The sequence below is a fragment of the Crocodylus porosus genome, unplaced genomic scaffold, assembly GCF_001723895.1.
Source record: "Crocodylus porosus isolate Cpor-Errol unplaced genomic scaffold, CroPor_comp1, whole genome shotgun sequence".
Lineage (NCBI taxonomy): Eukaryota > Metazoa > Chordata > Crocodylia > Crocodylidae > Crocodylus > Crocodylus porosus.
Window position 1 is genome coordinate 4,851,185 of NW_017728944.1, and position 27,349 is coordinate 4,878,533.

The 27,349-nt window shown below is 53.5% G+C and overlaps 1 protein-coding gene across 5 annotated transcripts in view; it reads right to left on the reverse strand.

Annotated features, from left to right (window-relative positions):
• Positions 1–550: 550 nt before the first annotated feature.
• The window catches only part of STAT3 (signal transducer and activator of transcription 3), a 35,676-nt gene continuing 8,877 nt past the window's right edge, over positions 551–27,349 (reverse strand). Inside the window, exons 2-24 of one of the 5 annotated variants that reach the window (XM_019550437.1) lie at positions 19,241–19,388; positions 17,958–18,102; positions 15,743–15,841; positions 13,003–13,098; positions 12,799–12,880; positions 12,224–12,318; positions 11,522–11,673; positions 10,840–10,998; positions 10,552–10,644; positions 9,523–9,582; positions 9,065–9,094; positions 8,853–8,946; positions 8,724–8,771; positions 8,296–8,379; positions 7,643–7,741; positions 6,674–6,809; positions 6,176–6,228; positions 5,970–6,064; positions 5,480–5,619; positions 4,626–4,838; positions 4,236–4,278; positions 3,522–3,634; positions 551–3,241 (exon numbers count right to left, since the gene is read on the reverse strand). In XM_019550437.1, coding sequence (XP_019405982.1) covers positions 3,186–3,241; positions 3,522–3,634; positions 4,236–4,278; positions 4,626–4,838; positions 5,480–5,619; positions 5,970–6,064; positions 6,176–6,228; positions 6,674–6,809; positions 7,643–7,741; positions 8,296–8,379; positions 8,724–8,771; positions 8,853–8,946; positions 9,065–9,094; positions 9,523–9,582; positions 10,552–10,644; positions 10,840–10,998; positions 11,522–11,673; positions 12,224–12,318; positions 12,799–12,880; positions 13,003–13,098; positions 15,743–15,841; positions 17,958–18,102; positions 19,241–19,368 — 2,313 coding nt within the window. In that variant the 5' untranslated portion in view covers positions 19,369–19,388 and the 3' untranslated portion in view covers positions 551–3,185. Of the gene's footprint in view, positions 3,242–3,521; positions 3,635–4,231; positions 4,279–4,622; positions 4,839–5,479; positions 5,620–5,969; positions 6,065–6,175; positions 6,229–6,673; positions 6,810–7,642; positions 7,742–8,295; positions 8,380–8,723; positions 8,772–8,852; positions 8,947–9,064; positions 9,095–9,522; positions 9,583–10,551; positions 10,645–10,839; positions 10,999–11,521; positions 11,674–12,223; positions 12,319–12,798; positions 12,881–13,002; positions 13,099–15,742; positions 15,842–17,957; positions 18,103–19,240; positions 19,389–27,349 lie in introns of those variants that run through there. The other 4 variants (XM_019550435.1, XM_019550439.1, XM_019550438.1 and 1 more) reach the window with 4 other exon arrangements.

The window sequence follows — 27,349 nt, forward strand, 5'->3', positions numbered from 1 at the left end:
CTCTGCCAGGTGCCTGCCTACCATGGCCGCTAGTGGGGCAAGCAGCTCAGCAGTGACTACTGGGTAGCACTAAAATAACTGAACCTCCCACCACACAGCTCTAGGCACCAGGTACAAGCTGGAGCACTACCTTGCTTTGAGTGGGGAAGCACATGCAACAAGCACACAGAACAGGGCCAGTGTCCACACAAGCATGAGCATGCACATACACACACAGAACAAGTCCACTGTCCTGCCCACTGTAACAGGGCCTGCTTCTCCCACCCAGCAGCTGCCCATGCTAAGTACTCCTAATGAAGAGGATTTCTTTCCTGCAAGGAGAAGGGACCTCGAAGGCCTGAACACAGCTCAGCTCCAGAACTGGAACCAAGTGCTCACTGCTGCAAGAAGGAAGGATTTGGTTTCACCTCTCCCCACCCCGCTCCAGGAAACTGGGGCAGCCGTGCAGGCCCATGCTGGCTGAAACCACTGTATTGCCCCCGCTCCCCCAAGCAAGACTGCACATTGCTGGCTGGATGTGCCCCCATACAGGTGCAGACAGACACAGGAGGCCCTGCCCCAGAGGGAAGTGTCACTTTGGAACGTTTATTTAGGAGAAAGTCAGAACCTGTAGATACAGCAATAAAATATACAAAAAAAAATAAAATCTTTACAATAAATCGAGCGGCTGCTCAGGCTACGGCTGATGCAGGTTGGAGGCTGCAAGATACCGCAGATATGGCAGCAGAAGGGGAGGAGCCAGCTGGCGAAGATGAACCCTGTCTGCCAACAACACTCAGCTCTCCTGGGTCTGCACTTAAGGGTGGGTTCCTGGCCCTGCTGGAGCTGATGGCCCAGGCAGGCTGCTTGCTGTCTTCTGCTCAGCTTATAGCTCTGAGCTGAACATCAGCATAGCACAACCCACCCACCCATTTTCTCTCTCATCCTCTTACCTAGCTGGCAATTGCCCCCTCCACCCCACCTGTGGAGACCCTCATCTCACACCTCAGAAGAGGGCAGGTCTGCAGGCTGGTGTGGTGGGGGTGGCTGCCTCTCCTGCTCTACTTATGACCCCAGTCAGGTCTACCTTCATGAACAAGGCACACCCGAGGCCATTGGTACTGCAGTGATGTGCTCTAAAGGACAAAGACCCTTTCTCCATGGTCCTTGCCCCTGCAGCACATTCATGTGTCCCCAACCATGCCCGGCTTGGCATCAGCCTGCATAGCTTCACAACATATCACAATTAACCGTCATTTGGTACTGTCTTCCTCATGGAGCCCAAGAAGGGCTGAATAGGGTACAGAGTCACAGCAGGGCCACAGCTCGCAACCCTCCCCCAACCTGTACTGCTGCTGTGTGGCCTGATGTCTGCCGCATGGCAGCCTCCAGCCCACAGCTCCTGCACGTGCCAGCCAGCGGAGCCCTTTGGTCAAGACACAGCCACTCAAAGCAAGAGGGTTTAAACATTACAATGAAGGCGCTTGCGACAGCTCGCGCCAGTCCAATACTGCAAGAGACTCCTCTGAGATCGTGGAGTCTGACACACAGGGCTTGGGCAGAGTGGTATCTTGCCAGCCCTCGGTTTGGTTCAATGCAGTGGAAAAAGGCTATTCATGGCTTCTCCCTCCCTCCCATTCCCCTTCCCACCCCACTGCTGCCAGAGGATCCAGGCTGCAGAGTGGCACAAGTTCTTCCACAGGCAGGCACACCCCTACTGGCTGTTTGGCACATTGGTGATACTGGCTGGGGCAGCTGTTAGCACCCTTCCCTTCCCTGTGTCCCAGTGCTGGTACCTAGACCCCAGGGGTGCCTGCCCAGTCCTCCTTGGCCCTTTACCTGTCATAGCTTATCAATGAAGATCAGCTACAGACTGAAACCAAGTGGAAGGCCTCTACAATGCCCTCAGCACCCTCTTTTGTGCATCTCAACACCCAGCAATGCCATGACCACGAAGAAAGATTATAAGCTGGGAACAGCTGTTTGTAGAGTGGCCAGAGGTGGACCCAGCACACCCCAAGTTCTGCCAAGTGTAACCTAATAGACTGGGAAAAGCTCTCTCACTTTTGCTTGGCAAAAGGTGCAGCAGCCTGCTCAGGGATGACAGTCTTGAATGGCTATGCCAACGCGACTTGTGGATGGAGCTCTCCTGTAAAGAGAGGCTGCACACCCAGAAAGAAGGGTAACTGTGTAACAGCAGGAGAGCACACTACCTGCGTGGGTAAGGCAGGGCAAGCAACAGCTTCTCCCCATGAAAATCTACCTTCCCCAGGGCCATCCTAGCACCCCTGAGCCAGCTGCTGTTCCTTGCAGGATCTCCCCGGGAGGTTGCAGCCTGGAGAAGCACCACCTTCTCCTGCTGGGACGACATCCGTTCCGCCATTGCATCTGCTCCACCTAGCCCAGCCCTTCACTGATCCCAACAGCTCTGTCCCCACTTGCCCATCTCCTAGTGCAAGCACTGGGAGTGCCAGAGTAGATGTGATCACTGGCCTACAGAGCCTGCTGTGTTGCCTCCCATAGAGGCCATAACCATCTGCCTCAGGAGAAAGACAAAAAGATAGTGAAACAACTGTGGAGATAGGGGAGTTTCATCCCAGCATTTTCCCTCCTAGCCTGCCTACACAGAGCAGCGAGTTTGTGCCAGAGAGGGCCCAATTTCCTCAGCTACCTAGCAGAGAAGCCAACAGTTAAAAAAATCCTCATGTATATTTGGATGTTAGCAAAAAATGGAAGGATAGAGAAAACAGCCCTCAAGAGAGTGCGGCAATATAGCAAGGCCTGCAAAAGCACTTCATAAAACTGGAGGCTGCAATTGGGCACTACTAGGCACTTGATAGAACAAAAAGAAAAGAAAAACAGTAATAATTATTATAATAATAATAATAATAACAATAACAACGTTTGTTATAGAAGGAAGTAGAAAAAGAAAGTGCTTTCCCCCCCGTTCCTCCCCCCCCTGGAAAAAATACCAATTGCACCACCTTGAAGAACCAGCTGCTAGCTTCGGTCACACAGCAGTAAATGGAGCATGAGGACCCACAGTCTGGCATTTCCCCCGCAAGGGAAGGCCCAGAGATGCTCTGGGACAAGTAGCAAATGCAAGACGGAGCAGGATGAGATTGAGGGAACTATGTGGAGCCAGAAAGCTGAAATCACTTGGGCGATCTCTGCAGATGCTGCAGGAGGGCAGCACTTGAGGCAGGTCACATGGGCGAGGAGGCGCATTCTGGAGTCAGCTCCATGTCAAAGGTCAGAGATTCTGCAGGATATGAACACAAGGCAACAAGTTGCAGCCAGCCAGAACTGGAGTGCATGGAGAATGGTATGGGGGTGCCCCAGAGTGGTCTTGAGCCCCAAGCCTACATCAAGGGAGGGACCCCTTGAGGACCACAGGGACCATGGAGGGATTAAGAATGGGGTTAGGACCTGGAAGAGACTGGATCCAGATTCCATGAGCCCCATGCTACTGGTAACTGGTGAGAAGGGCTCAAGGGCCTCTTGGCTTCTACACCTAATAACACCCAACCGCACCAACTCACCGAACTGGCCTCCTGTGTTGGCCTCTGCTCCCTCGCTGTTGTTCCCAAACTGCATGAGCGAGTCCAGCGTGCGTGGGGACATTGGCAGGTCAATGGTGTTACTGCAGGTCGTTCTGTAGAGGGTGGGGGCAGGGGGCATGGCAACAGCATGAGAGAAGCCATGCTAGTCCGGCCTAGCCAGAGAGGCGGTGAGAGCTCTCTCTGGCCATGCAATGGAGGTGTCACAACAGAGTCCATCCCTACTTCCACAGGGCACCCCAGGCTCAGAGGGAGCAGGACCTACTTGGGAAAGGGACTCCATTGGTGAGGACAGGCTTATGGTCAAAGCAGTGGAGTGGGACTCTGGAGACCTCAATTCAGGTCCCAGCTCGGTCACAAACTCCTTGTGTGACCTTGGGCAAGTCAAGGAATCTTCCTGAACCTCTACCAGATGAGAAAAAAGTCTGTCCTCCCATCCTTGCACTTTAGTCTGCACAGACTATAAGCCCTGCATGGAGCCAGGGTTGTCTCTCAGGGTGCCTCTTGGGCCACCATTGCACCAATCGCTACACAAGGAGGGGAGGAGCCAGCTGGCGAAGATGAACTACATACACTGTAGTTATAAACAAAAAAGTGACTGTTTCCAAGGGAAAATGTCACATGGCCCTTATGCAACCACGTGCTTAGAGATGACCCCATTCTTCCCCAGCTGTGGCCCCCACCAATAATACTTACGGGGTGACACATATGAACTTAGTCTTCAGATACGGGGCAGCACCTATGGGGAGAAGAGAACAGCAGCTCTATCAATCGCCACCTGTCCAAGATGGAGCGTCTCCACAGCAGCTATGTCCAAGACACTGGCTAAGAGCACCCACCCCACTGCCTGAGAATGGACCCAGAATGGAGCCAAGACAGCTCCTAGTGATCAGTAACCACTAAGCCACAGCTGAAAAAGCTGGTGACAGGTAGCCAGCAGCATTAGCCTGTACTCTTCTACTCTGGTCCCAATCCCGGCACCCAGATGGGGCCCACCAAACCATGACATTACCTCTCTGCAGACAGATGTCAGAGCCTGTGGCAGCCAACAAGATGACATACCAGCTGTGGAAAGTCAACGACTACCTGGGTCTGTGGCTTCAGGGTGCTCCTGGCTCTCAGGGCGGCAGTACTTCCCAAAGGCATCTTCCTTGGGGATGTCAGGGTACAAGTATACCAGGGGCGAGACCAGGATGTTGGTCGCGTCCATGATCTTGTAGCCCATGATGATTTCCGCAAACGACATGTTGTTGAGCTGCTGCTTTGTGTACGGCTCCACCGACTGGATCTGGGTCTTCCCTGTATAAAGGAGGCAGCGTTTGATGTGGGGCTGCAACCACTGCCTATCCCTTCCAGACAGATTACTGACTACCCTCTGCCCACCAGAAGGGTCAAGGACATGAACCAACCAGCACTACAACTCGACAGGTCAGGATAGAAGCAGTAAGGCAGGCTGGGCTGGCCAGTACTGGGGCTGACAAACTGCATTCCCACAAAGTCCTGCCTGGGGTCTGTCAGCATTCAGAGCTGCAGACACTCACTCCAGTGAGGAAGGAAGAGACTGAAACTGGGTCACTGGCATTTGACTCCAAAAATACACAGTTTGCCTGTCATGCCAGGGCTGAGAGCAGCAGTCACTGAGTTCAGACCAGACAGTGCTGGAGCTGAAGCTGGAGCTCTTACTTGGGAGCCTAGCTTCCAGCCCCTGCCTTGCCCCTGATGCTTGCTGGCCTTAGACAAGTCACTGAGCCTCTCTGCCATCTGATCTCAGCTGCCATGCCATATAGGAGCCAGGGGAAGGATGTGGGGACCTCCAGCTGTAGCAACAGGGGATGGGCTAGTGACCAGAGAATGCAGATGCCATAACAGCAGACAGGCTCAGCAGCAGAAGCCAAGCCCCTCTCCCACCTCAAGCGCTACCCTGTGGGGGTGGTGCCTACCACTGATGTCCTTCTCCACCCAAGTGAAGGTGATGCCGCCTTCCTTGCTGCTCTCGCTGAACCTCAGGAGGAAGGTACCTGGTGGTTTGGTGCTCAGGATGGCTCGTTCACGCTCCTTGCTGATGAATCCCATGATGTACCTGAGTGGGGAGGGGTGGCACCAGCAGTGTTCATTTAGAGACATAACCAGACAGGAGAGTCTTCTTTTGAAGCAGATCTGCTCCCTGGCACAGGCCAAGCAGAGTCTGCTTTGTTGCCCCAAGTTTCAACAGGATGTTTCTGCCTATTTGTCTGCACCTCTGCAGAGCCAGCTGAACCTGACCCACCCCTACTAGGAATCCCAGGGGACATGAGCATCATGGCAGCCCCTCATGTAGCCACCTTCTAGCTCATGTTTCAGCCCTCAACTCCACAGGCCCTCGCCTCCTGAGGCAGGGATCCCACCCGCATATGGCAGAAATGCCTCCTGATGGTTACAATCCAGACTCACCCTTCATTCCACAAAGCCAGGATATATTTCTTCACAAGGTCAATGATGTTGTCCAGCCAGACCCAGAAGGAAAACCCTTTGCCAGCCATGTTCTCCTGCAGAGATGCATGGGGGAGCCCTCAATGTGTGCCCCGTGGACGGGCAAAGGCCCCTGAAGTGGGGTATGACCAGGCACAGTGGGGAAGTGGGGAGTAGATGTTCCTTACCTTGCAGAATTTGGCCCATGTGATCTGGCACCCAGAGTAGTTAACACCTGGGCCTGGGGAAAAAGGGAAGTGTTATTATTTGAGAGAGTTCTCATAGAAAGACATACCAGGAAGTAACCTCCCCCCACTCAAAAAAACAAAGTGGTTTGCAGTGCTTTTACCAAAGTCCAGGGAAAAAGGATGACACCAGCTGGGAGGCTCACAGCACATACTATAGATGCTGCAGCAGGACCCCTGGCCAGGGTGTTCCACTGTGAATGAAGCTAGCCCCTGCCTTTGCCATGGATCTCATGGCACCCGTCTTGCTGTGCAAGACAAGTACAGCACTGGGGGGCTCCACACACAGGGAAAATTCTCCTAGAGCCATAACCACTGGGCAGCACTCAGTGCTCCCCTGGCTGGAAGGGAGCTGATTACCACCTCTCACACTAGCACCCAGTATGCAAAGCTCTAGTAGGGTGCTGGATATTTTACAGACATGACCACATCGGATAGTACCTAGGAGTTTCTCTGCCAGCGTTGTGAGCTGCTCAATGCTGAGACCCCGCTTGGTGGTGGAGGAGAACTGCCAGCTCAGCACCTCGGCCACCTGGTCCCATGTGCCAATTGGCGGCTTGGTGAAGAAGTTCACATTCTATGCAAGAGAACAAAAAAGGGTTCCCGTGCGCAAGGCTGACACAGCCGGAGATGTAGGCACAGCAGACAGAGGAGGCAGTCTAAAGATCTGAAGAGGAAACACCGCCCACCTGAGCAAGCCAGATATCCCTCCGCAAGCGCCCTGGCTTTGTAGCAAAAGAACATCAAGGTGGGGTTGGCAGCACACATGACCGTGACTCCACAGACCCAGGTTCTAACCCTGGTATGGCTACCAGTGCGTGCATGGTGGATAGGCTGCTTTCTCCCTACTGCCTTCATTTCCTCTTCTCTGCTTGGCCTGTGTAAACTAGAAGCTCTCCGCAGCACAGACAGAACTTGGTACAGCAGGATCCCAAGGCTCAGCAGGGCTTTCCAGGTACTAATGAGCTGCAGCGGAGTAGATCTGCAGTAGCCCACACCAGAAGCTGCCCTTTTCTTCAGCTCTACATGCTGTGTTCCACCTCAGGAACAACCAGCCAGAGTACAGCACTGCCTGCAGTTTAGAATGTGACCCAACTGGGGTAGGCAGCAGGTCAGGTCCAGCTGAGTCATGCTGATCACAACAGCATGGTGAAGTGCTCCATGTCCAATCTGCACCACCAAACCCAGAGCAGGCTTGCTCTTCAAAAAGGCCTCTCATTCTTGTGGCCCCTGACTCACATCATTGAGTACCACACTGCTTCTGGTGACACAAAACTGCGGCCATTAAAGCTTAGTCACTGCCTTGACCTCCTACAGCCTCCAGCACCTGTAGGAAGCACCAGAGCCCTGCCTCCCAAAGAGAGGCAGGGAACACCAAGTGTTGACACTTCGTAGAGGCTACACACATACCTTGGGGTTGTTGGTCAACATGTTGTACCATAGGATAGACGCCCAGGCATTCGGCATCTGGCAGATGTTCGAAATGACCACGACAGGCAGCGAGTGGGTCTAGAGAAAGAAGCCCATGATTTCTTCCTAGTTTTCCAGGCAAGCTGTGTTGCTATCGGCTGACCCCGCCCCCATTCCCACACAATTGAGGAAGCAGCACTGCTGGTCTCGAGACTACAATGTACCCACAAGTCCTGAGAGACACTCCCACCTAACAGTGTCAACGCAGTTGCAGTCAGCTCTGGAGACTGAGACCATGTGCATGTCCCATAATGAGGCACCTACCTGGATGTGCTCCTTCCTTTCAGAGACAGCGTAGCTGACTGCCTAGGCCAGAGCTACTTCCCATCTCTCTAAACTGCTCAAACCCTTGTGAATTCAACAGAAGACATGGGCAGATCAAGGAGCTGTGTGTGTGTATGTAGGCAGTCAAGAGACCTGCAGGCTGGCCCCTTGCTCCAACTCTCATCTGGGCCCAGCCTGACCCTCTGGAAAAGCTGCAGCTTTAAGAATGAACCTAGAGAGGCCTCCTTGGGAGTCACTCTTTCCACCTCTGTCCCAGCTCTCAGACTGACTCAGGGCTGAAGGGTTCGCTAGTCTACAGCATTGCTCACCTCCAAGTCGATCTTCAGGCCTTGGTGATATACCTCTGTCTCAAAGGTGATAAGATGCAGCTCCTCAGTAACTATCAGTGAGGCCTGAGAGGGGAACATGGACAAATTATGAGGAGATGTCAGCAGATGGTCTTATGCTTGGAGGACCGACAGCTGCAGGGCTACAGGCTGCTCTGGGTCCCAGAATGCCACGAACATAAAAGTATGGGCTGGCAGCTCATTAGCTCCACACGGGCCAAAGGGAGGCCCTATGGCCATGCTCTGGAGAACGCAAAGCACCCATCCCTTTACAGGGGAACTCAGCTGGGGTTCTGACACCACTTTCCCACTGTAGGGTTTTACAGTCCCTCTCCTCAGGCCAGAAAGATTTCATTCCAGCCCTGGCCCAGAACCCACTCTAAGTTACATGTGCAAGGTCAGGCACTCACATCACAGTTGGCTCTGCCCCCATTGCCACATCTTTGTTCCCGCAGCGTCTGCAAAAAAGAAGGGAGAGGGTAAAGCACAGACCCTGATATGGCCAATACCAGGCCGGGCAAGCAGCCACTGGTACCCACCAAGTGCTTGAACTCTGCGGAAAGACTGCCATTGTTGGACTCCTCCATGTTCATGACCTTGGTGTTTGTCCCCAGGATATTGAACTTCCGGGAGCTGGGTCAGGAAAGGAGACAGATGCAATGGGCGGGGGGGCTGTTAAGGCAAATGGCATGCAACAAAGAGGGAAATGGGCAGACTGGAAGAAGAGACAAGACGAACAATCTCTACTTACCCCCTGAGTGCTGCAACATCACCGGAGTCCCTGGAGGAAGAGAAAGGAGAGACACCAGAAGAGGGAGTGGTCAATCCACAGCTGAGGGGACACCATTTACACAGAGTGGTGTACTGTCTCTCCCACTCGGAGGTGGATCAGCAGCTCTGCTGTGGGCCCAAGGTCTCTGAACAGCATTTGCCACACCCTAAAGGCACCCAGAGGAGCCACTGGCATGAAAACCTCCCACGGGTGCTGGGCTTCCAGCCTCCGACACCACTTCACTCCCCCAGAAACCCCATGTCAGAATGGGCCTTGGCACATAGGTTTCTCCCAGAACAGATGAGGGAAGTGGGCCTGTGCTGAGCATCCAGGAAGCCAGGAGCTGCCACTTCAACACTGTTTCCAGGAGTTGCGAGCAACCCATTTAATGACTCCCCGTGGGTGGCACCGCTGCCAGGACAAGACACAGCACTTACTTGTCAATGCACACCTTGATCTTCAGCTGATAGTTCAGCTCCGGAAATTTGACCAGCAACCTGTCAAAGCGAGCAGAGGGGTCAGCACCGGGGCAGGCCAAGAGTGCACTATGGCATCATTCACTCGCAGCTGCAAGCTTAGCAGATCAGCCAGGCAGTTATGGGGTATGGTTTCAACCCTGGTTAACCCAGTGAAGCAGAACACCATTCCCTGAAAGCATCACTGCTCACAACAGCATAGGCCAGCCAAGATAAGGGGCTGCCCAGTCCAAGCTCCTCTCCAAGCCTCAGTGGGCCTGTCCACTCCAAAAGCCTCCATCCCAGGGAAGCCAGCAAGTGTTTTTGCCACTCTGCAGCAGGGAGGACTGGGGCTCAGAGGCAAGGGCTTGCTAAACTGTGCCAAGAGGCCACAGGAGAGGGAGCAGCACTTGAGACCCCCACTTCCATCACCTGCTCTCGCTGTCTACCTCTGACAGTTCCTACACCAGCTGTTAATACTGCTGTCAAGCAGCACCAGCCCCTGGACAGTTATGCCTTTGCCATTCTGGTGAAGGGAAACCCCTCAGGCTGCATCAGTGGCTGTGCAATACAAGGCAGCAGACACTTCATGCAGACAGCACTGCCGTGGAGACAGAGATGAGCTGCAGAGCTAGTCCTGGAAGTGCTGGACACTTCTAGCACCCCACCGACCCCCTCTCCCTCAGTACCCGCCAGGCTCATCCACAGACAAAAGATTTTGGAGAATTGCTGCTGCATCCAGAAACAGAGCAGAGGTCCCAGTTGGGACTGAGTCAGGCACTAGTTTGTAACTGTAGAGATTCATCTGAGCCATCTGCCCTCCAGCAGGCTGGATCTGCTGCCCTCCCAATACAAGCATTCTCCAGCTGGACTAGAAGCCCACAGCGATTTGCACTTCAGCATCCCTAAAGAAGGGTGTCCCAATCAGGGTTATACCCTCTGCCCCAACAGTGCCATTTTGCCCCCTCCCTCTGCTATCATATGAACAGAGTGGCATGGCCAGCCACAGACCTGACTTTGGTGGTGAACTGCACACCGGTTTTGATGACCAGGGGGCGATCTGGGTGCATGGGCATACAGGGCTGCCTCTCCACGACAAAGGCACTGCAAAAGGAAAATACAGGGACTGTAATCAGATGGCATCTCACATCCCACCCTTAGCACAGGTACACCCAGGCCACCCACCCCTCCCAGTCAGGGCTCTAAGGCAAAAGCCTGGTGAAACAGCCATCCTCCTGTTCCAAGCTGAAAGTTTCCACTCCCCCTGCTTCCCCCAGCCGTATGAAGTACTCACGGCACCTTTTCATTAGGTTCCTGAACAGCTCCACAATCCTTTCCTCCAGCATGGGCCGATGCTGGATTATGGGGTCTCCTTTGTAGGACACTTTCTGCTGTAGCTCCTCCAGTTTCTTGATCTGCTGGCGGGTCTGCAGCTGTGACTCAGCAAGGGATGTGATCCTGGAGGATGTGGGAAGAGGCCTTGTATTATTCCATCAGCCTATTCATTGGAATGCAGCACTGGCTTGTCAGCATCTCAGTACCCAAGCACCCCAGAGCACATGGAGGAGAGAGCTAGACTCCTTCTTTCCTGGCTCCCAGCTTGGTGCATGTCTCTGTGCCACTGGGTATTTCTCAACAGGACACAGGCATAACACAGATCCGATAAACTTCAAGGGAGAACCACGAAGATGGCCTGGAAGTGGCCTAGATGGGATGTGGCTTGGTCCTGTTGGCCTGAAGCAAAGGATGATTTGATAGGCCAGGCAAACCCTATAGGTCTGCTGTTGAGCAGCCTGCCAGGCCAGCATTTGGTGCATCTACACTGGGACCCTGCTGACCACTTTCAAGGCTGGTACAGGAGACAGGGGCTGAGAGATCAGTTTCTAGTTTGAGGTAGAGCCTTATGGAAAAACAGAGAGGTTCCTGCTGGCTTGAGGCCAGGCAAGGGAACTGGGCAGAAAAAGGGCTCCTAGTTCTTTACCAGTTTTCCAGGCGATCCAAGCAGATGTTGGGAGGGCCCCCAATGCACGCAATCTGCTGCCTTCTCTTCCAGTCAGCCAGCTCCTCATCTGCCAGTGTTTTCTGCACATACTCCATGGCTGATAGGAGCCCAGCCAATTCGCTCACAATCCCCTGGTTAATAGAAAACCAAGACCAAGGTCATCCGGTCCCCTTCGATCCTGCAAGCTCCAGACTCAGACAGGAGATGCTCCCTACAGGCATGTGCTGGCTTGTGAGCACTGATGTGCAGCTTTGCATGTATGCCCCTGTGACAGCCCAGCACTTGGATCCCGAGTTCTACTACTTGGAGCCAGACATTCCAGTGCTGGGTACCCACAGCTGAGGCCAGATTTCCCAGAAAGCTCAGCTCCCAGCAAAAATCCCAGTCACCCATTACAGTGCTTAAAAATGACAGAAAAGACCTTCTTGGCCCCCTGGCCCCAGGCTGCTCTCCAGGCAGGGGGTGCATCAGCTTAACCTCAAGCAGTTGCTAAGCCAACTGAAATATCCTGCAGCAAACCCTGCTGCAAATGTGTCAAATCTACATAGCCTCATACTGATACAGGCCATGTGAAAGGGGTTAGGGGGTGGTTGGGAAACAATATCAGGAAACTGGTAAAGCCAAGCCAGAAGCTGAAGAAAAAAAAATCAGGGCAAGTGGGGGGGGGCGGAATCTTTGTACCCTGCGCATTTGGTCAAGTGCGGTCAGCATCTGCTCCAGCTGCTGCATTTTCTGCCGTGTCACTGACTGATTATTTCCATTCAGATCCTGCATATCTGTACAGGGAGAAGAAGAAGTTAACCAGCCAGCCATGTCTGTTCCAGCATTCTGATAGGACCAAACAAGTGCCATCCTTGCCCCCTCAATACAGACATACCCACCCACCCCTGCAACCCCCAGCAGAGAAAGAACAGGCACTGTACCATCCTTGTCATTTATAACCAGGAATCTCCACCTGTCTGGACTCCACCCCCCTGGGACATGGGCACCTCAGATACAGCATGACAGAACTATTATCCACATTCAGCAGATGGGGAGCTGGTACCTGGAGAGGCCAAGAGACCTGCCCAAGGTCTCTGGGGCAGTGGTAGGAACAAAACATTTGTTTCCCCATTGCAGGTCAGTGCCATGACCTTGTCCCAACCCTTCTTGTGGGAAGGATGAACAGCAGTGCCAGCACAGGCTAAACTATACCTTCCAGTGTGCCCTTATGGGCACAGCCTGCCCTTTGCTAGTCACCCACATGCTCCAGTTACCTCCTTGGCTTTTCAGGGTCTTGTAGTTGAAGTCAAAGTCATCCTGGAGGTTCTCCACTACCTTCATCTTTTGCTCAAGATCCTGCAGGATCAAAGATCAGGGCTTATTTCAGGGTCAGAGTTCCAAAGGTACTGACCCATGTTGTGGCAGGGCTGAGAGAAGGGAATGCCTGGGGCCATTCCCAGAACAGGTGATGCACATACCTGCACCCTCTTCCTCACATCCTGCAGATGTTGCTCCAGCATTTGCTGCTTCTCCGTCACTACAGCAGCTGTGGGGTGTGTTGCCTGCCCACCTTGCTACAGAGAAGAAGTAAGAAGAGCACCAGTGCCTAGGAAGATCATAGCAACACCTTTTCCCTTTTAGGAACTAGCTAAGCAACCGCAGTGTCCTGCTCAAGTGCCTGTCAGGCACCCTGGCCCCTGGGCCCAAGTAGGTTTTTCCTCTGTCACTAATAGAGGACAAAACAGCTAGTTATTTGTATTGCAACAGCTCTATGAACTGGTGGGTGGTAGGTGCAGCACACTCATTTAACAAGGACAGATGCTCTCTACCATGGACAGCCTACAAAATTGGACTATAAGACAGGTGCAGGTAGACTGAGGTCCCTCAGTCCAAGGAAATCATTGTCCCCAGCTGAAGGACATGCAAGGATTTGCTTTGTACCACACTTAAGCTGTTGCTACCTAGCAAACAGAAGCAAGAGCAGAGTACAACAGCTTTCCTGTACTTTATGCTGTGTCACGTGCAACATTGAGCTAATGTAGTTGAAGTCAAACTGACGGGCCACGGCTACGATGTGACAGTCTATGCGCTCATTGTGGGAACGCTCGGAGCCTGGGACCCAGCAACGAGAGCATCCTGCATGCCTGCCATGTCTCTCAGCACTATGCCAAGCTGATGCGCTGCCTCATGGTGGCCGACACCATCCATTGGTCGCACGACATCTACATGGAACACGTCATAGGCCACCGCCAGTACTCCAACCCCACCAGATGAGCCGCTGCCAGACTGGAGAGGGGACCGCCTGAACTGCCCCTGCCCCACCCCCCCCGCCAGATGGACCTTCACTTCACTCCAAGAGGATTCTTCGACCCCGGATGACCCCGCTCCACCCGAAGAGGACCCCCGCGATGAGACTCTATGTGGACTGAGGCACTTCCTCTGAACCACTTCTTCCACCATTGCAGACCGTTGTAATGGGTTTGTGTGATCTATCTCCTTTCTCTTTCAGCATCGTGAACCCCCTCCCTCCCCTTCCCCCTTCTCCCCATCCCCGGTCTTAATTGGCTAACATTGTATCTCCTGTAACCTAGTCGTGCTCCCCTCCCTCTATTGTTAGTCCCTCGCTCAGGCGCTCTATATTTCTCCATCAGCTTTGTCATCTTTTTCCTGGATTCCCAATCCTAAACTTTTACTAATAAAAGTCAATCTGTCTTGATCAAGTCCTCCACAGCAAAGCAGGTTTGTTTAAATTCTTCCAGGCTTAGAAGGCTGATGTGAGGATATCAGCAGTATCCAGGCTGTGTGCTACTTTAAATAGTAGCAAGTGACCAGTCAGACTATGTGAAGGAGGAAACAATAGTTCCCTTTCCTGAGGATCGGCTAGGACAGAGGTGGGCAAAATATGGCCCGTGGGCCACATCTGAACTGCCAACTACTTGGATCTGGCATGCAGGGGATGCCAGCCATTTCACTGGATCCAGCCCACAGCTGCCCCTGCAGCATTCCACATGGGGCTGAGCATCCATCAGGGAAGTCAGCACTGCACTCCTGCCCACGCCTGCCAGCCCCAGCCAGCACGCATAGCTTCCACGACTGGGGCTGCTCCCAGTGTGGCTGTAGCCACCCAGGAGCTTCTCAGCTCCCCTTGCCTCCAGCAGCAACTCCTCCTCCTGCCCCTGCCGGTGGCCAAGTGGCTGGAAGGCAGCCAGGAGGCAGAGCTCTGCAAGCTGGGTCAGAAGCTATCCAGCTGGAGCTTTCTCCCTGCCCAGAGCAGTGCAGCAGGGGCAGGAGCAGGAGCTCCTGGAGGTAAGGGGAGCTGAGAAGCTCCTGGGTGGCTACAGCCACACTGGGAGCAGCCCCAGTCGTGGAAGCTATGCGTGCTGGCTGGGGCTGGCAGGCCCTGACAGTAAGCTGTGGGTGTTGACTGGGACTGGGCTGGCAGGCACCTGCAGGGCTTGGCCTCATGTGGAACGCTGCAGGGGCAACTATAGATTGCACCACCTGGGCAAGCTCTGCTGCATGTGTCCCCTCCCCCACCCTGAGTAGACCTAACACCCAGGCAGCTCCCCACCCGTGTGTGCTAACATGCCCCCCCCCCACAGGGCAGGAGCATGAAGGTAGCGAACTGTGGCTCTGCCCCACACCCTGGCCCTGCACATCCCTGCCCACAGAACCTGGGCTGTGCCCCTACCCCGCACTTGTTCCTCCCCGACAATCCTGGGGTCTCCACGGACACTGGCCAGGGGCCACGTGGCATGACCCACAGCTGGACCTGGGGCCAGGACCTTGGGATGGTGATAGTGTGGGACTAGGGCCCAGGGCAGAGCCACGGTCCACTCCCTGCAGGCCCCTGCTCACAGAACCTGCACACTAGTCACAGGGGTGTGTGGGCAGTGAATCATGGCCCCTCACTGTCACCATCCCATGACACTACCCTGTGATCCCAGCTTCACTCACCAGCTCTGGTCCCCACCTGCCTGCAGTCCCATCTCAAAGGGAGTTCTGGCGAGTTGCTGCATGGGGTGGGTGGTACCAACCCAGCCCTTAACAGCTCATCAAAACTCCCTATATGGCCCCACAGGCCCAAATAATTGCCCAACTGCCCACCCTTGGGCTAGGAACACATATAGCCTTCACACTTGGTGATTTAGTCAGCTGATCCCTCCCATAATGCCCAATGTGGCACAACCCACAGGGAGGGAAGAGCTCCCATCTCACCTGAGCTGCGGTTGCAGCCGTTTGGAGAAGGCGAGATTCTTCCCACAGACACCGAGCCACAATGCGGGCAATTTCCATTGGCTTCTCCAGGTACCTGCTCTATAAGGGTTATGAAAAAGAAGAAGTAATGCACAGAATTAGACAATGCCAGTTTTCCCACACACATTCAAGGCTGTGATTTGTCCAGGGAAACTGCACACCCCAGCAAGAGGAATTGGGAATCAAAATCTGTGGGCTGAGACTTCCCCTTCTGGTTTCCCCCACAAGATACAATGTGACCAGGGCTCATTTCAGTTTCACAGGGTCTGGGCCTAACCATTGCCTCCTACTTTCCCATGCTGGGTTCACATAATCCATGTTTCCCTTGTGAAGTATGCCACATTCAAGCATGTTCAGGGAAGCACACCTTACGACGACAGGCTGAGAGCCATGGGGCTCTTTAGCTTGGAAAAGCGCAGGCTCAGGGGCAATCTGATGGCCGTCTATAAGTTTATCAGGGGTGACCACCAGTATTGGGGGAATGTTTGTTCACCAGAGTGCCCCAAGGGATGACAAGGTCAAACAGTCATAAACTACTGCAAGACCATTTCAGGCTGGACATAAGGAAGAATTTCTTTAGTGTCCAAGCCCCCAAGGTCTGAGATACCCTGCCACTGGAGGTGGTTCAACCACCTACAGTGAACACCTTCAAGAGCAAATTGGATGCTTATCTTGCTGGGTCATATGACCCCAGCTGACTTCCTGCCCTTCACGCTGGGGGCTGGACTCGATCTTCCAAGGTCCCTTCCAGCCCCAATGTCTATGAAAGCTATGTTGTTTAATGAGTAGTTGGCAGAGCCACCATAGCCACTAGGGAGACTGAAGCTAATTCCTACACTACAAGACACCTCAGACACCAGGAGAAGGAAGCACCTGGTCACATGGTGAATCCCCTCAGAGCTGGGACCAGAACCTCAGAGTCCTGGGCCCCAGTCTTTTGCTTGGACCGCTAGCTGACACTCTGCAGTATTATTTATCCACCATCTGCTTTCCATGGCTCAGCCTGGCAAAGTTGAGGGTGCAGAGACATCCAGGAACTCAGTAAAACAGTAAGCAGCAAATAACCCAACTCTCAAACCAAGGACATCCCCTTCCACCTCCCTGCTCAACACTGGTCATGGCCACAGCAACGTCACAATACCAGACCTGGGCAGGGAAAGTGGAGAGGAATATCAGCACCTCGCAGATGAGATGGCCAAGCACACATGTGGCTTCCTCCCTCGGGCACCTGAGGAGAGGCAGACAAGCTGCCTTCAGCAGCACTGCCTGACCTCTGCTCTTCCCTGTGGCACTTCTGGAATGGAGTGGAAATGCCAGCCAGACTTCCAGGACCAGCTGGCCAAGCAGGCACATTCCTACCCTCCAGCTCCCACTGAGGGGGGTCAGAGGGAGAGATACCTGACCAACAGCACACCAGCTTAGCTGGGTTTCAGGTCTAGGGTGTTGGGCAGACATGCAGCAATGCTGCCAGGGCCCCCCATCTGCCGAGGGTGGGGGGAGAAGAGGAGAATTTATGTCCTGCAATAAAAACTAAAACAAGCACACTCCTGACCCTGCCAGTAAGGAAATGCGAGGGTATTGGCCAGCTTTAACAGGAGGTTCTGATCTGCACAAACAGACCCCTCTGCAACAAAGGAGTCTCTGTACCAGGCCAGACCTGTGCCCCAGGACTTGGTACCAGAGGAATGGTTCTGTTCAGGGTGTAATAGATAATACAGGCAGTTTTGCTGTTACGTGCCCAAGTATAGGCTGAGTTATACCAGCATATATACTGGTACTGATTAGTATGGGGATAAACTATGCAGGCATACATGCCCAAGGGGCCACACTAGGGGCATAACTAGATACAGATATACATACAGGACAGCACACACATACATAACCTGGGTCACTTGGGTGCTTATAGAAGGCTTAAGGGAGACCCAGCCCTCATGCCTGAATTCAGTGAATGCAGCACCCAGTGCACTGACACTGGGGAGCCAATAAAACTGTTCCCTGTTGGTTGGCAAGTCCAAGAACTCTGCCATGGCTCAGCAAAGGGGTAAGCACAGCATGGAGACAAAAGTGCCACAGCACAACCCCATGTTGCCAATGTCTATGCCATGCTGGCTTGAGAGGCGCCTGGTGGAGATCCCTCTCACCTGCAGCTCTGTCCCATGCCCCAAGCCATGCTCACCTGCAGAAACTGCTTGATCCTGCGCAGGTTGTGCTGGTAGAGGACGTTGGACTCCTGCAGGAAGCGGCTGTACTGCTGATCGATCTCACCCAGCAGGTTGTGGAACACCAGCGTGGCGTGAGACTCCTTGCTGGCAGCATAGGCCCTGTGGCAGGGAGAGGGGGGTGGGGATGGAGGGGGAAGAAGGCAGATAAAAATGGGGACTCAAACATGCTTGCGGCCCCAGCCCCAGCATGAGGAAGGCACCTTGGAGCGGCAGGCAGGACCGCAGTTGGAATGGGCCGGACCCCACTCATGCTCACCTCACCCCAGACTTCAACAGAGTTACTTCTTCCTCACCCTAGACTAGGGTGAGACTCAGTCTCTTAAAAGGACTGTTGCTAGTTTATCCATTTATACCCCTAGTTTAACCATAAGCAATCCCTACTGGAACTTGAACCCAGGACCCCGACATTCAGGAAGCTTCTGGAAGGAGGCTGCCATTTGTGCAAGAGAACCCTGTGTGCATGCTTGAGTGGAGAGGCTGCAGACAGTGGCTTACTCACTTGAGTGCACAGACACCAGCTCATTTATGCAGGCAGCTGAGCATGAAAATCCTTTTGAGGCATGGCTAGACCACTCAGTTCTAGGCCCTGAGCCAGCCCCGGGCAAGTGCAGCCCACGTCCCACAGCAGCACAGTTCACTGGGGACACTCTGGGAGAGCCAATGCCCGATCCCAGACCTCCCAGCAGCAGATGCTGTTTTAAATCCCTGCTGCAAGGGGTCATGTGTTTCAGGCCTTTGCTTTTCCTCATCCTGATGTCCAGCACCACACTTACATGCTGCCCTTCCTGCACAAGTCAGTCACTGGTGTTCACCCACAAGGCAGCAAAAGTTGTGAGCAAGGGGGTCAAGGTCAGAGAGCAGTGGATGCCATGTTGGCAAAGTCCCTCAGGCACCACTTGTACGAAGGGCAAATCATCCAGGGAAAGACTCACCCTGTGCAGGGGTGGAGGGAAGTGCTGAACAGCCCTGTGGGCAGCACTTACATCCAGTGGGGGCAAGTCTTTCAGGGCATGACTAGCACCTGCTGCTGCATAGGACCTGTGGAATAGAGACAGGGGACTGTCCCCCAGGGAATCAAGCAGCAGCTCTGAGTTCACCTACCCCTCTTGCCTATTCTCTCCTCTTGCGGCAAGGCCATTCCCAGCTTCTTCAGAAGGAATAGTCACTCCAGTGTGCGTGCGTTTGGGGGGCGGGGAATATCCCAGCAGACACACTGCACCCACACACATGGCCTTACCAGTCCTGACTCTCAATCCAGGGGGCCAAGAACTGCCGCAGCTCCATGGGGAAGCTGTCACTGTAGAGCTGGTGGAGCTGCTCCAAGTACCGGGTGTCGAGCTGCTGCAGCTGGTTCCACTGCGCCATCCTGTCCGTCTGGGTGAAACCTGACAATGCACACATGGGAACCTGTCAGAGCTCTGCATGCCCCAAGTCAGGACACACCAAGCAGCGGTGCTCACTGAGCAGGGTCTATTTGTAACATCTGGGAAAGCCCCCCGCTCCACCACTGGCTAACTACGGTATGGTCACATCGATTTCTAAAGAAGTCTGAAACAGCACAGCAGGCAGGCATCAGCACCAGTACAAGGGAAAGCCTTAAGCTAGCTGGAAAAGGGGAACCCTGCTATGGGAAGCTCCCAAGCCCAGAGAAGGGGTTTTTGGTGGGCTGGCATTTTTGATGCTTGACCTTTTAAAGTATATTATAAATAAAACATAGTTAATTCATAACCCCCACCCCCAACTCTCCCCGTCATTGCCCATCTTTGAATTGTACAGAAGAATAAGAGATGTAAGCTCTTCCCATTTTTTTAAAGAGTTCCTGCTGTGGTTATTCTTTACGACTCGGCCCCGCCATGTACCACACACAGCCCCAAACAAACTGGACTTGGAAATTTTGCAGAACAGTCTTCACCCAGAGCTACAGTTCAGATGGAGGGCCACCAACGGGGTCACTACCTCGTAAGCAAGCAGAGGGAGGGCAGCTCAGTGGGCCACATTAGGAGGGCGAGGGCGAGGGCAGCCATCAGGGTAATAAATAGGGAAAGAGGAAGCAGGAAAAGCAGCTAGATGTCTGCAGTTGTTCTTGGGAAGAGGCAGCAAGCCAGGACCTGGTGGGTATCAGCAGGAGTTCCCAGAGAGCTAGGAGGGCAGTAGAGGGGACTGCCCATAAATCTTCCCAAGCCAGGGCTGGGGAAGGCTGAAGTGAGGGAAAGCAGCGGACTGTCTCCATAGCTTCCCCCCATGCGGCAGCTGCAGCTAGAAGGCCAGTGGCCACAAGGTTCGTCTCCTGACTTCTTCCAGGCCAGAGAACCAGAGCCAAGGGACCACAGGGAACTCCCAGCTGCAGAGAAGGACTCCAGCAGAGAGGTCGGAGATCAGAGTTCACCCAAGGCACTGGAAAGGAGCAGCAGAGGATGCTGGAGCACGTGACAGTCTGGGAGCTTGAAGAACCACGTGCATACAGGGACGTGGGTGGCAAAGCACCCTGCCTTCCACCACATAGCCAACTGGCTGTGGTTAGATAGCAGGGCACTACCCCAGACCCACAGCAACAGCTCACTGACTCCCCAGGCCTCTCACGCAGAGTTCCAGCAGCACCATGCAGGATGAGCCCGAGAGCAAGGCAGCTGGCTCAGACGTGTTCCCCAGACATCTCAGGCCCAAGGCACTGGCTTGGTTCAGACACACTGCAGGAATCAACCCCAAACCTGGCTGGGAGGCCCTGCACCCCCTGTCCTAGCACACATTCCAAGCAGCAAGACACCCAGCCTAAGGGTAGCAAGTCTCCAGTTATTCAGAGTAATAGGACAACCACCCCTTGTGGCCTACGTACCACTGATGCCCACAAGCAGCCTCCAGCACAGGCCTGGCAGAATGCTCTATATAGGGGTCACCTCCATGGCACAAGCCACAGCCTGGTGGACACACACATATGCTCATTCTCTCTCTTGCTCTCTGGGTACCCAGAATTTGGTCACAAAGTGAGGGCAGGCAAAGCTATGTGCACATTGAAACCCTGCACCAAAGCAGCCCCAGCCTTTCTGCTACAGGCACAGGGAAAGTCACCTTCTCCCATCTCCCCTCCTTCTGGCAGCAGCAGCTCAGTAGATAGGCAATGCTCAGCAGCAGCCTGTACAACATAACTGCTCCAACACGCACCCATTGATAGCAGGGAAGCAATGATGCCTAGTGAAGGGAGCCTTATAATGAGGTTTCTGGAGGCCAGAGATCAGTTCCCAGCTCTGATCCTGGCCTGCTGGGTATCCTTGGATAAGTCACTTCTCCTCCCTGTGCTTCAGTTGCTCTGCCTGTAAAATGGGAACAACAAATGTTGCCCTCCTGATCTGTACACAAGAAGCTGTAAGTAACACCTGGGGATCACTTGTTTTAAATAGCCAGGACTTGATGTTCCAGGGAAGCCCCTAACACTCACACTGGATCCCCTTGGAGGCCATCTCTATGGCTTGGGACCAGGACAGAGCCACTCGCAATTCTGACTCACGAGTGCTTGAAGGTCAGCCGAAGAAGGCTGAATAAGATTCACTTCAGACAACTGAAGGAAGCCACAAGAGCAACCCATCCTCCGTGCTCAAAAAACAAAATCACTCACTTGCACTGGAGTCAAGAAAATGCCAGAGAAATGGTTTCATCTTGCAACTAGCTAATCATGTCCTGGATACCGCTCCAGGATGCAACTCTTACTGGATACAAGCAAGTCACCAGCAGCAGCTTGGATCTGGACAGGCAGATTTCCTTTGGCTGCATGCCTCACTCACTCTTGCCCTTAAAATTCAAGTGGGAACTGACCGTTTTGCTTTTTCCACTAGTTTGAAGAAGGCACTGAAGATGTATTTTGTTAACTGGTTAGGCCTGACTTGGTTAATGCCTGTTTATTATAGGCACAAACTCATCACAGGAAATGGTACAGCCACAATGGTGACAACCTTTTTTCAGCCCTGATAAGAAAGCCTCCTCTTCTGCGCTGAGAAGGCTGATTCTCCCATGTTCCCTGAAGCAAAGGGATTGCAGAGGTGAATATTGTTTCCTTTCTCCTTAGCTTACGGCTCTGCTGTCTTGCCTCATATTTGGCACCATCTGCCCGTGACAGACTCAAAAATCCCCTTCAGGAAGCAGACAGGAAGGCTGAGGAGGGACGTGAGGGGTCATGCTTCCAGGTATACAATCCAGAGAAATGAAGCTGAAAGGCCAAAATGTCCAGATTCAGAAGGGTCTAAAAGAAGCCCAAGCACCCTCATTACAAAATGGGTGCAGACTCTGAGAGGTGCTCAACCCCTGCAGCTTCCACCGCTCTTCTTTGGGATGGGGGGGCACAGCTTGGAAATAAGTCACTCAAGTCTTTTATTTTAGTTCCTAGGCTCCGAATTCAGCCAGGCCCTTCAGCCACAGCACCCCTGTCCAGATGCTGGTCCACGTGCTTTGCCGGACAAGGAAAGAACTACCTGTGCTTGCAAACACGGGGCATATACCCCCAGCAAAGCCAGTGTAAAGGCTCAACGGGACAGGGTGCAATTAAGTGTCTGGCTGGTTCTGGCTCAAAGAAAGCCAGGGCCTGTGTTGATTTCTATCCTTCCCCCTGAATTGCCTTGTGCTAAAGCAGCATGCACAGGTAACGGGTTTCCCTCAAGTAAACCATAGCTTACACTGGGAGTTCACAGTGAAACACTGCTATCGTCACAGGTCTGAGAACACTGAACCACAGATGAAAACCACATCTTTGGGGTGGGGGGGTGGAACAGAGGAGAGGCAGAGAACCTGGGGGAAAGGGGTTTTTTTTTTTGTCCTCATAAAAGGCAAGTTCTCACAATTGCTCCAGTTTCCCTCTGCCAGATACATGTCCACCTGTATGCCCCACACTCTTCTGTGGCTGCCCAGGCTTTGACGTGGCGTGACGTGACCTCACACTGAGCTGCCTTTGTCAAACCCATCACTACAACCCCTGGATCAGCTGCAAAGAGCAGCGAGCAAGCACATGGGGTAACTGACAGCACCCATGACCCCACATGGCCTTTCACAGCATGGTCAATTTGAAATCCAGACAAACTTGAGTGTTAGAAAAAGTTTCACATGCAACACCAACACCCTCCCTCCCCTCCCCCCCCAGCCAGGGGGAGCTTTCGCAAACAATCATAAGTTTTGTTCTTAGATGTAGAGATAAGAGCCAGACTCCTCCAATTAAACTATTTAGCAGCAAAGCGTTCATCTGCTCTGAAGTGGCCACAGGAGGAATGCCTCCAAACCAAGACTGATGACAGATTTTGCCAGTCTTCCTAGAAAGGCAACACAAAATGAATGCATCTATTCACAAAGGAGGCACAGGGCAGCTTCAAGGTCATGTGGCACTTGAGGTTACTGGGTTCTGGGGCGTGTATGGCCTGGCATGGGGCAAATTTCATCCCAGCGGGGCACATGGATTCCTTCAGGGGCATTTCTGGGGTGAGGGGTGGGAGCAAAAAGAGAGACAGAGAGAGAGAGACTGTCAAAGGAGCACCTTTGTATATGCACCAACACTGAACCTAGGTGGACACCAGCATTTAAATAACTGGGGAAGGTGCTTTGGCACATGCCTAACAAACACCCATGAGTCACTCAGCCAGTCACCTGTTGTAAACACAAGTTTTCCCGCAGGCTTGCACAGTCAAACTGTGCCAGCTCTGTGCTGAGCTCCACCTGCCTTCCGAGACGGGATCACACACACACACAAATGCACATGTACATGCACCCTTACCTTCTGGCCAGCACAGGTACCAGCCATGAAATAGTGATGCTGTCTCCACCGGCAAGACTTCCCAGATCTTAGCAACACAGGGGTTAACCAGCCGGCCAGAAGAAGCCCCAGCTCAAGCTGCACTCCCCAATTCTGGTCTGTTCTGCCCTCATGCTCTGCCCATCACCAGGCTTTTTGGCACACAAACACCTGCATAATGCAGGCAACACCCAAGAGTCACCATGCCTAGCCACACCTGCTGGGTGCTGCTCTCCCTTCCCATACTACACAAAGCATTTAAGGTAGTCTCCCACCCTCCATGAAGGCAGGCTGTCCACCCTTTGGATGCTGCCAGGTACACAACTGCCCTGGAGCCAAGGGCTGCCACCTCCTACCCACAGCCTGCCTCCGTGCTGGCGTCTGGTTTCCCTCCAGAAGGGCAGGGAATGAGCTGCACAATTTACAGTAAGTTGAGGAGGTGGGGACTGCCAGGAAACAACAGAAACAAGGAAGAAATAACTCTTTGGTTCACAACTTTGGTGCCAATGGGAATCAAACTAAAACAGCAGCTTCAGTTCAGCCTGGCTCACTCTCACTGCTTGGGGAGCTGGGTAGAGGAAAGGGGCCATTTTTAAGCCAGCGGGCAATTATTTTGGGCAAAGGGCTGCTTATTGTGTTTTGGCAAGCCATCAAGGGCCGCATGACAGGCAGCCCAGGGCAGATAAATATTAATTTTCTAAATCTGTTAGGGGCCCCGCGGTCAGACAGAATGGCCTGGCAGGCAGCATCCGGCCCCCGGGCTGCATTGTGCCCGCCCCTGGGCTAGAAAATCCCTTGCCCACAAGCACTCAAGTTGGCTTGTTCACAGGTGCTACTTCAGAAGAGTCAGGTCAGATGTGAAAAGAGCTAGGAGGAAGTCAGGTCCTCCTTCCACACATGAAGCTGGGGGTGAGGTTGGGGGAAGATGCTTCAAGTCTGGCTGACACCGACAACTCTGCAAAAAAAAGGTCAGCATGTGGGCAAAGAAGCGTACTCAGGCATCCCAAAAGCATCCTGCTCTTGGGACAAGCCTGCAGACAACCCCATGCAACCCTCAGGGCCCCAGGCAGACAAGGAACCACTCTCTGTGCCCCTGGCCACACACTCAGATCACCCCACTGAAGGCAGCCCTCCCCACTGACATGGGCCTGTATCAAGACAAGTAGGCTGGGATGATGAGTAACGGAGGGGAAAACCCTGGAAAACCAACTACCATGAAGGAATTCAAAAGAAAGCTTTAAATGACTCCTGGGGCTGAGAAATGAGGGGCTGGGGAGGGTGGGGGATATTTTGATAGGAGGTTACAGCAACCTCCTATCAAGCACAGTGAGGACACCTGGTACTTGTCACACAGAGCTGCTGCAGTCAAAGGCAGCAAACAAGCCTGCTCCAAACCTGGACACAGAGAATAGCTTAGCGCAAAAAGCATGGTGCAGGGGCGGGAGCTGTTTGCAAGCCAGCACAAATCCCATGCAGAAAAATGAGGACAGCTGCATTTACACTGCTATTTTAAAAACAGCAGCCAAGCAGGCCTAGCAAAGAGACAAAGCAACTTATGAAACCAAAGCTTTAATAAAACACAGAACATCTTCCCCTTTGGCACAACAAGGGCTTGGATCCTGCCAGCCCTCTCCAACCAATTTTTAAAGCTGCTGAAATTTAAAAGGGCATACTGCTACAGCCTGACACTCAGCACCTCAGAGCTGGACAAACTGGGGCATTTAGACGAGGCAGATGCCCAAGGAAGAGTTCTGCACCAAGAGATGTGCCCTGGGTTCCACCACAAGCCTGTGGCGAGGCCAGAACCCAGATCCCCAGAGTCCTGCTCCTTAATGAAAACCAGCAAACTAATCAGCAGAGCACTGTAATGAAGTCAAAACTGAGCCTTCCTTTTTGCCCTGGTGTGGCCCCAAGACACTTCAGGACTAAAGCCACTTTCTCCAGCTACCAGAAGGCCACACTACCTTTCCTCCACCCTCCCTCTCTGATCCAGACTGGGAGTGGGAAAAGGCTGTACTGATGATCAGCAGGGATCCTGTTTTTGTTTTGTTTTGTTTTTTTAATTGGAGAAAAATCACAAATTCTCTTTTAAAAATTGCAAATTCATAGTTTCATAGTAGGTAGGGTCAGAAGGGACCTGAGCAGATCATCAAGTCCGACCCCCTGCCATGGCAGGAAAGAGTACTGGGGTCAAACGACCCCAGCAAGGTGTTCATCTAACTTCCTCTTAAAGACTCCCAGGGTAGAAGCCAGCACCACTTCTCTTGGAAGTTGGTTCCAGATCCTAGCTGCCCTGACAGTGAAGTAATGCCTCCTGTGTCTAGTCTGAATCTACCCTTTGCCAGCTTGTGACCATTATTCCTGGTCACTCCTGGTAGCGGTCAGGGGAACAGCGACTCCTCCAGTGCCTGCTGGTCCCCCCTGACTAGTTTGTAACAGGCCACTAGATCCCCTCTCAGCCTTCTCTTGTGGAGGCTGAACAGGTTCAGGTCCCACAGCCTGTCCTCATAGGGCCTGCCCTGCTGCCCCCTGATCATGCGAGTGGCCCTCCTCTGGACCCTCTCCATGCTGTCCACACCCCTCCTGAAGTGCGGTGCCCAGAACTGGATGCAGTACTCCAGCTGCGGCCTGACCAGTGCCGCATAGAGGGGGAGGATCACCTCCTTGGACCTCCTCAAGATGCATCTGTGGATGCACAACAAGGTGCAGTTAGCCTTCCTGACTGCGTCCCCACACTGTCGGCCCATGTTCATCTTGGCATCACTGATGACTCCAAGATCTATTTCTGCCTCTGATTAAAAACTCAAAATCCATTATTAAAAATAAAGCCCCCACGCCAGCACTGCTGGTGCCCCTCACTCTGACCCCACAGCATCCTCAGGCCTCCTGATACCACTCACTCCCCAAAACAGCCCCCCAAGCCCCACACATGCAGATGGACACACAGACGCTGACACCCATCCCAGCAGGTAAGTGTGTGTGGTAGGAAGGGGTGGGGCAGGCAAGGGAAAGGGAAGATGCTGGGGGGGGCGAGATCAAAAAGGTGGGGAGCATACTTGTGTGCCTGCTCCCAGGAGCAGGACCAGGGGGCAAGGACAGGGGTGCCTTTCTGCGGGCTGCACACATGCTAGTCAGCCTGACGAGGGTTTACACACAGTGGCTGCCGCTGCAACTCTGCCACTCTGCCCTGTACTGCCTTCTCATGGCTGGCCACACAGCTTTGTGGGCAAGTGGTGCAGGGCACGGCAGCAGTGGTAGCCAACATGCATGGGCCATGCATGTGCTGCCCCGCCGACTGGCCAGCAGGGGAGGGGCTCGCATGCAGCAGTTGCCACTGCACTACCGTTGTGCCCTGCAGCTGGCTGCATGGCTTCAGGCAGTGTGGGGTGGTGGCTGTGGCAGTTACATGCCAGCTGGGTGGCGGGCAGGGGGCTTGCACATGGCAGCCACCACCGCTGCCTATGGAACCATGCACGCGCAGAGGTAGCCACTGTGTGCAAGCCCCCTGGTCTGCGGGCCTGGCTCTGCAGACAAGTAGCAGTGATGGTGCAAGGTGGTGCTGGCCGCCGCGTCCGAGACCCC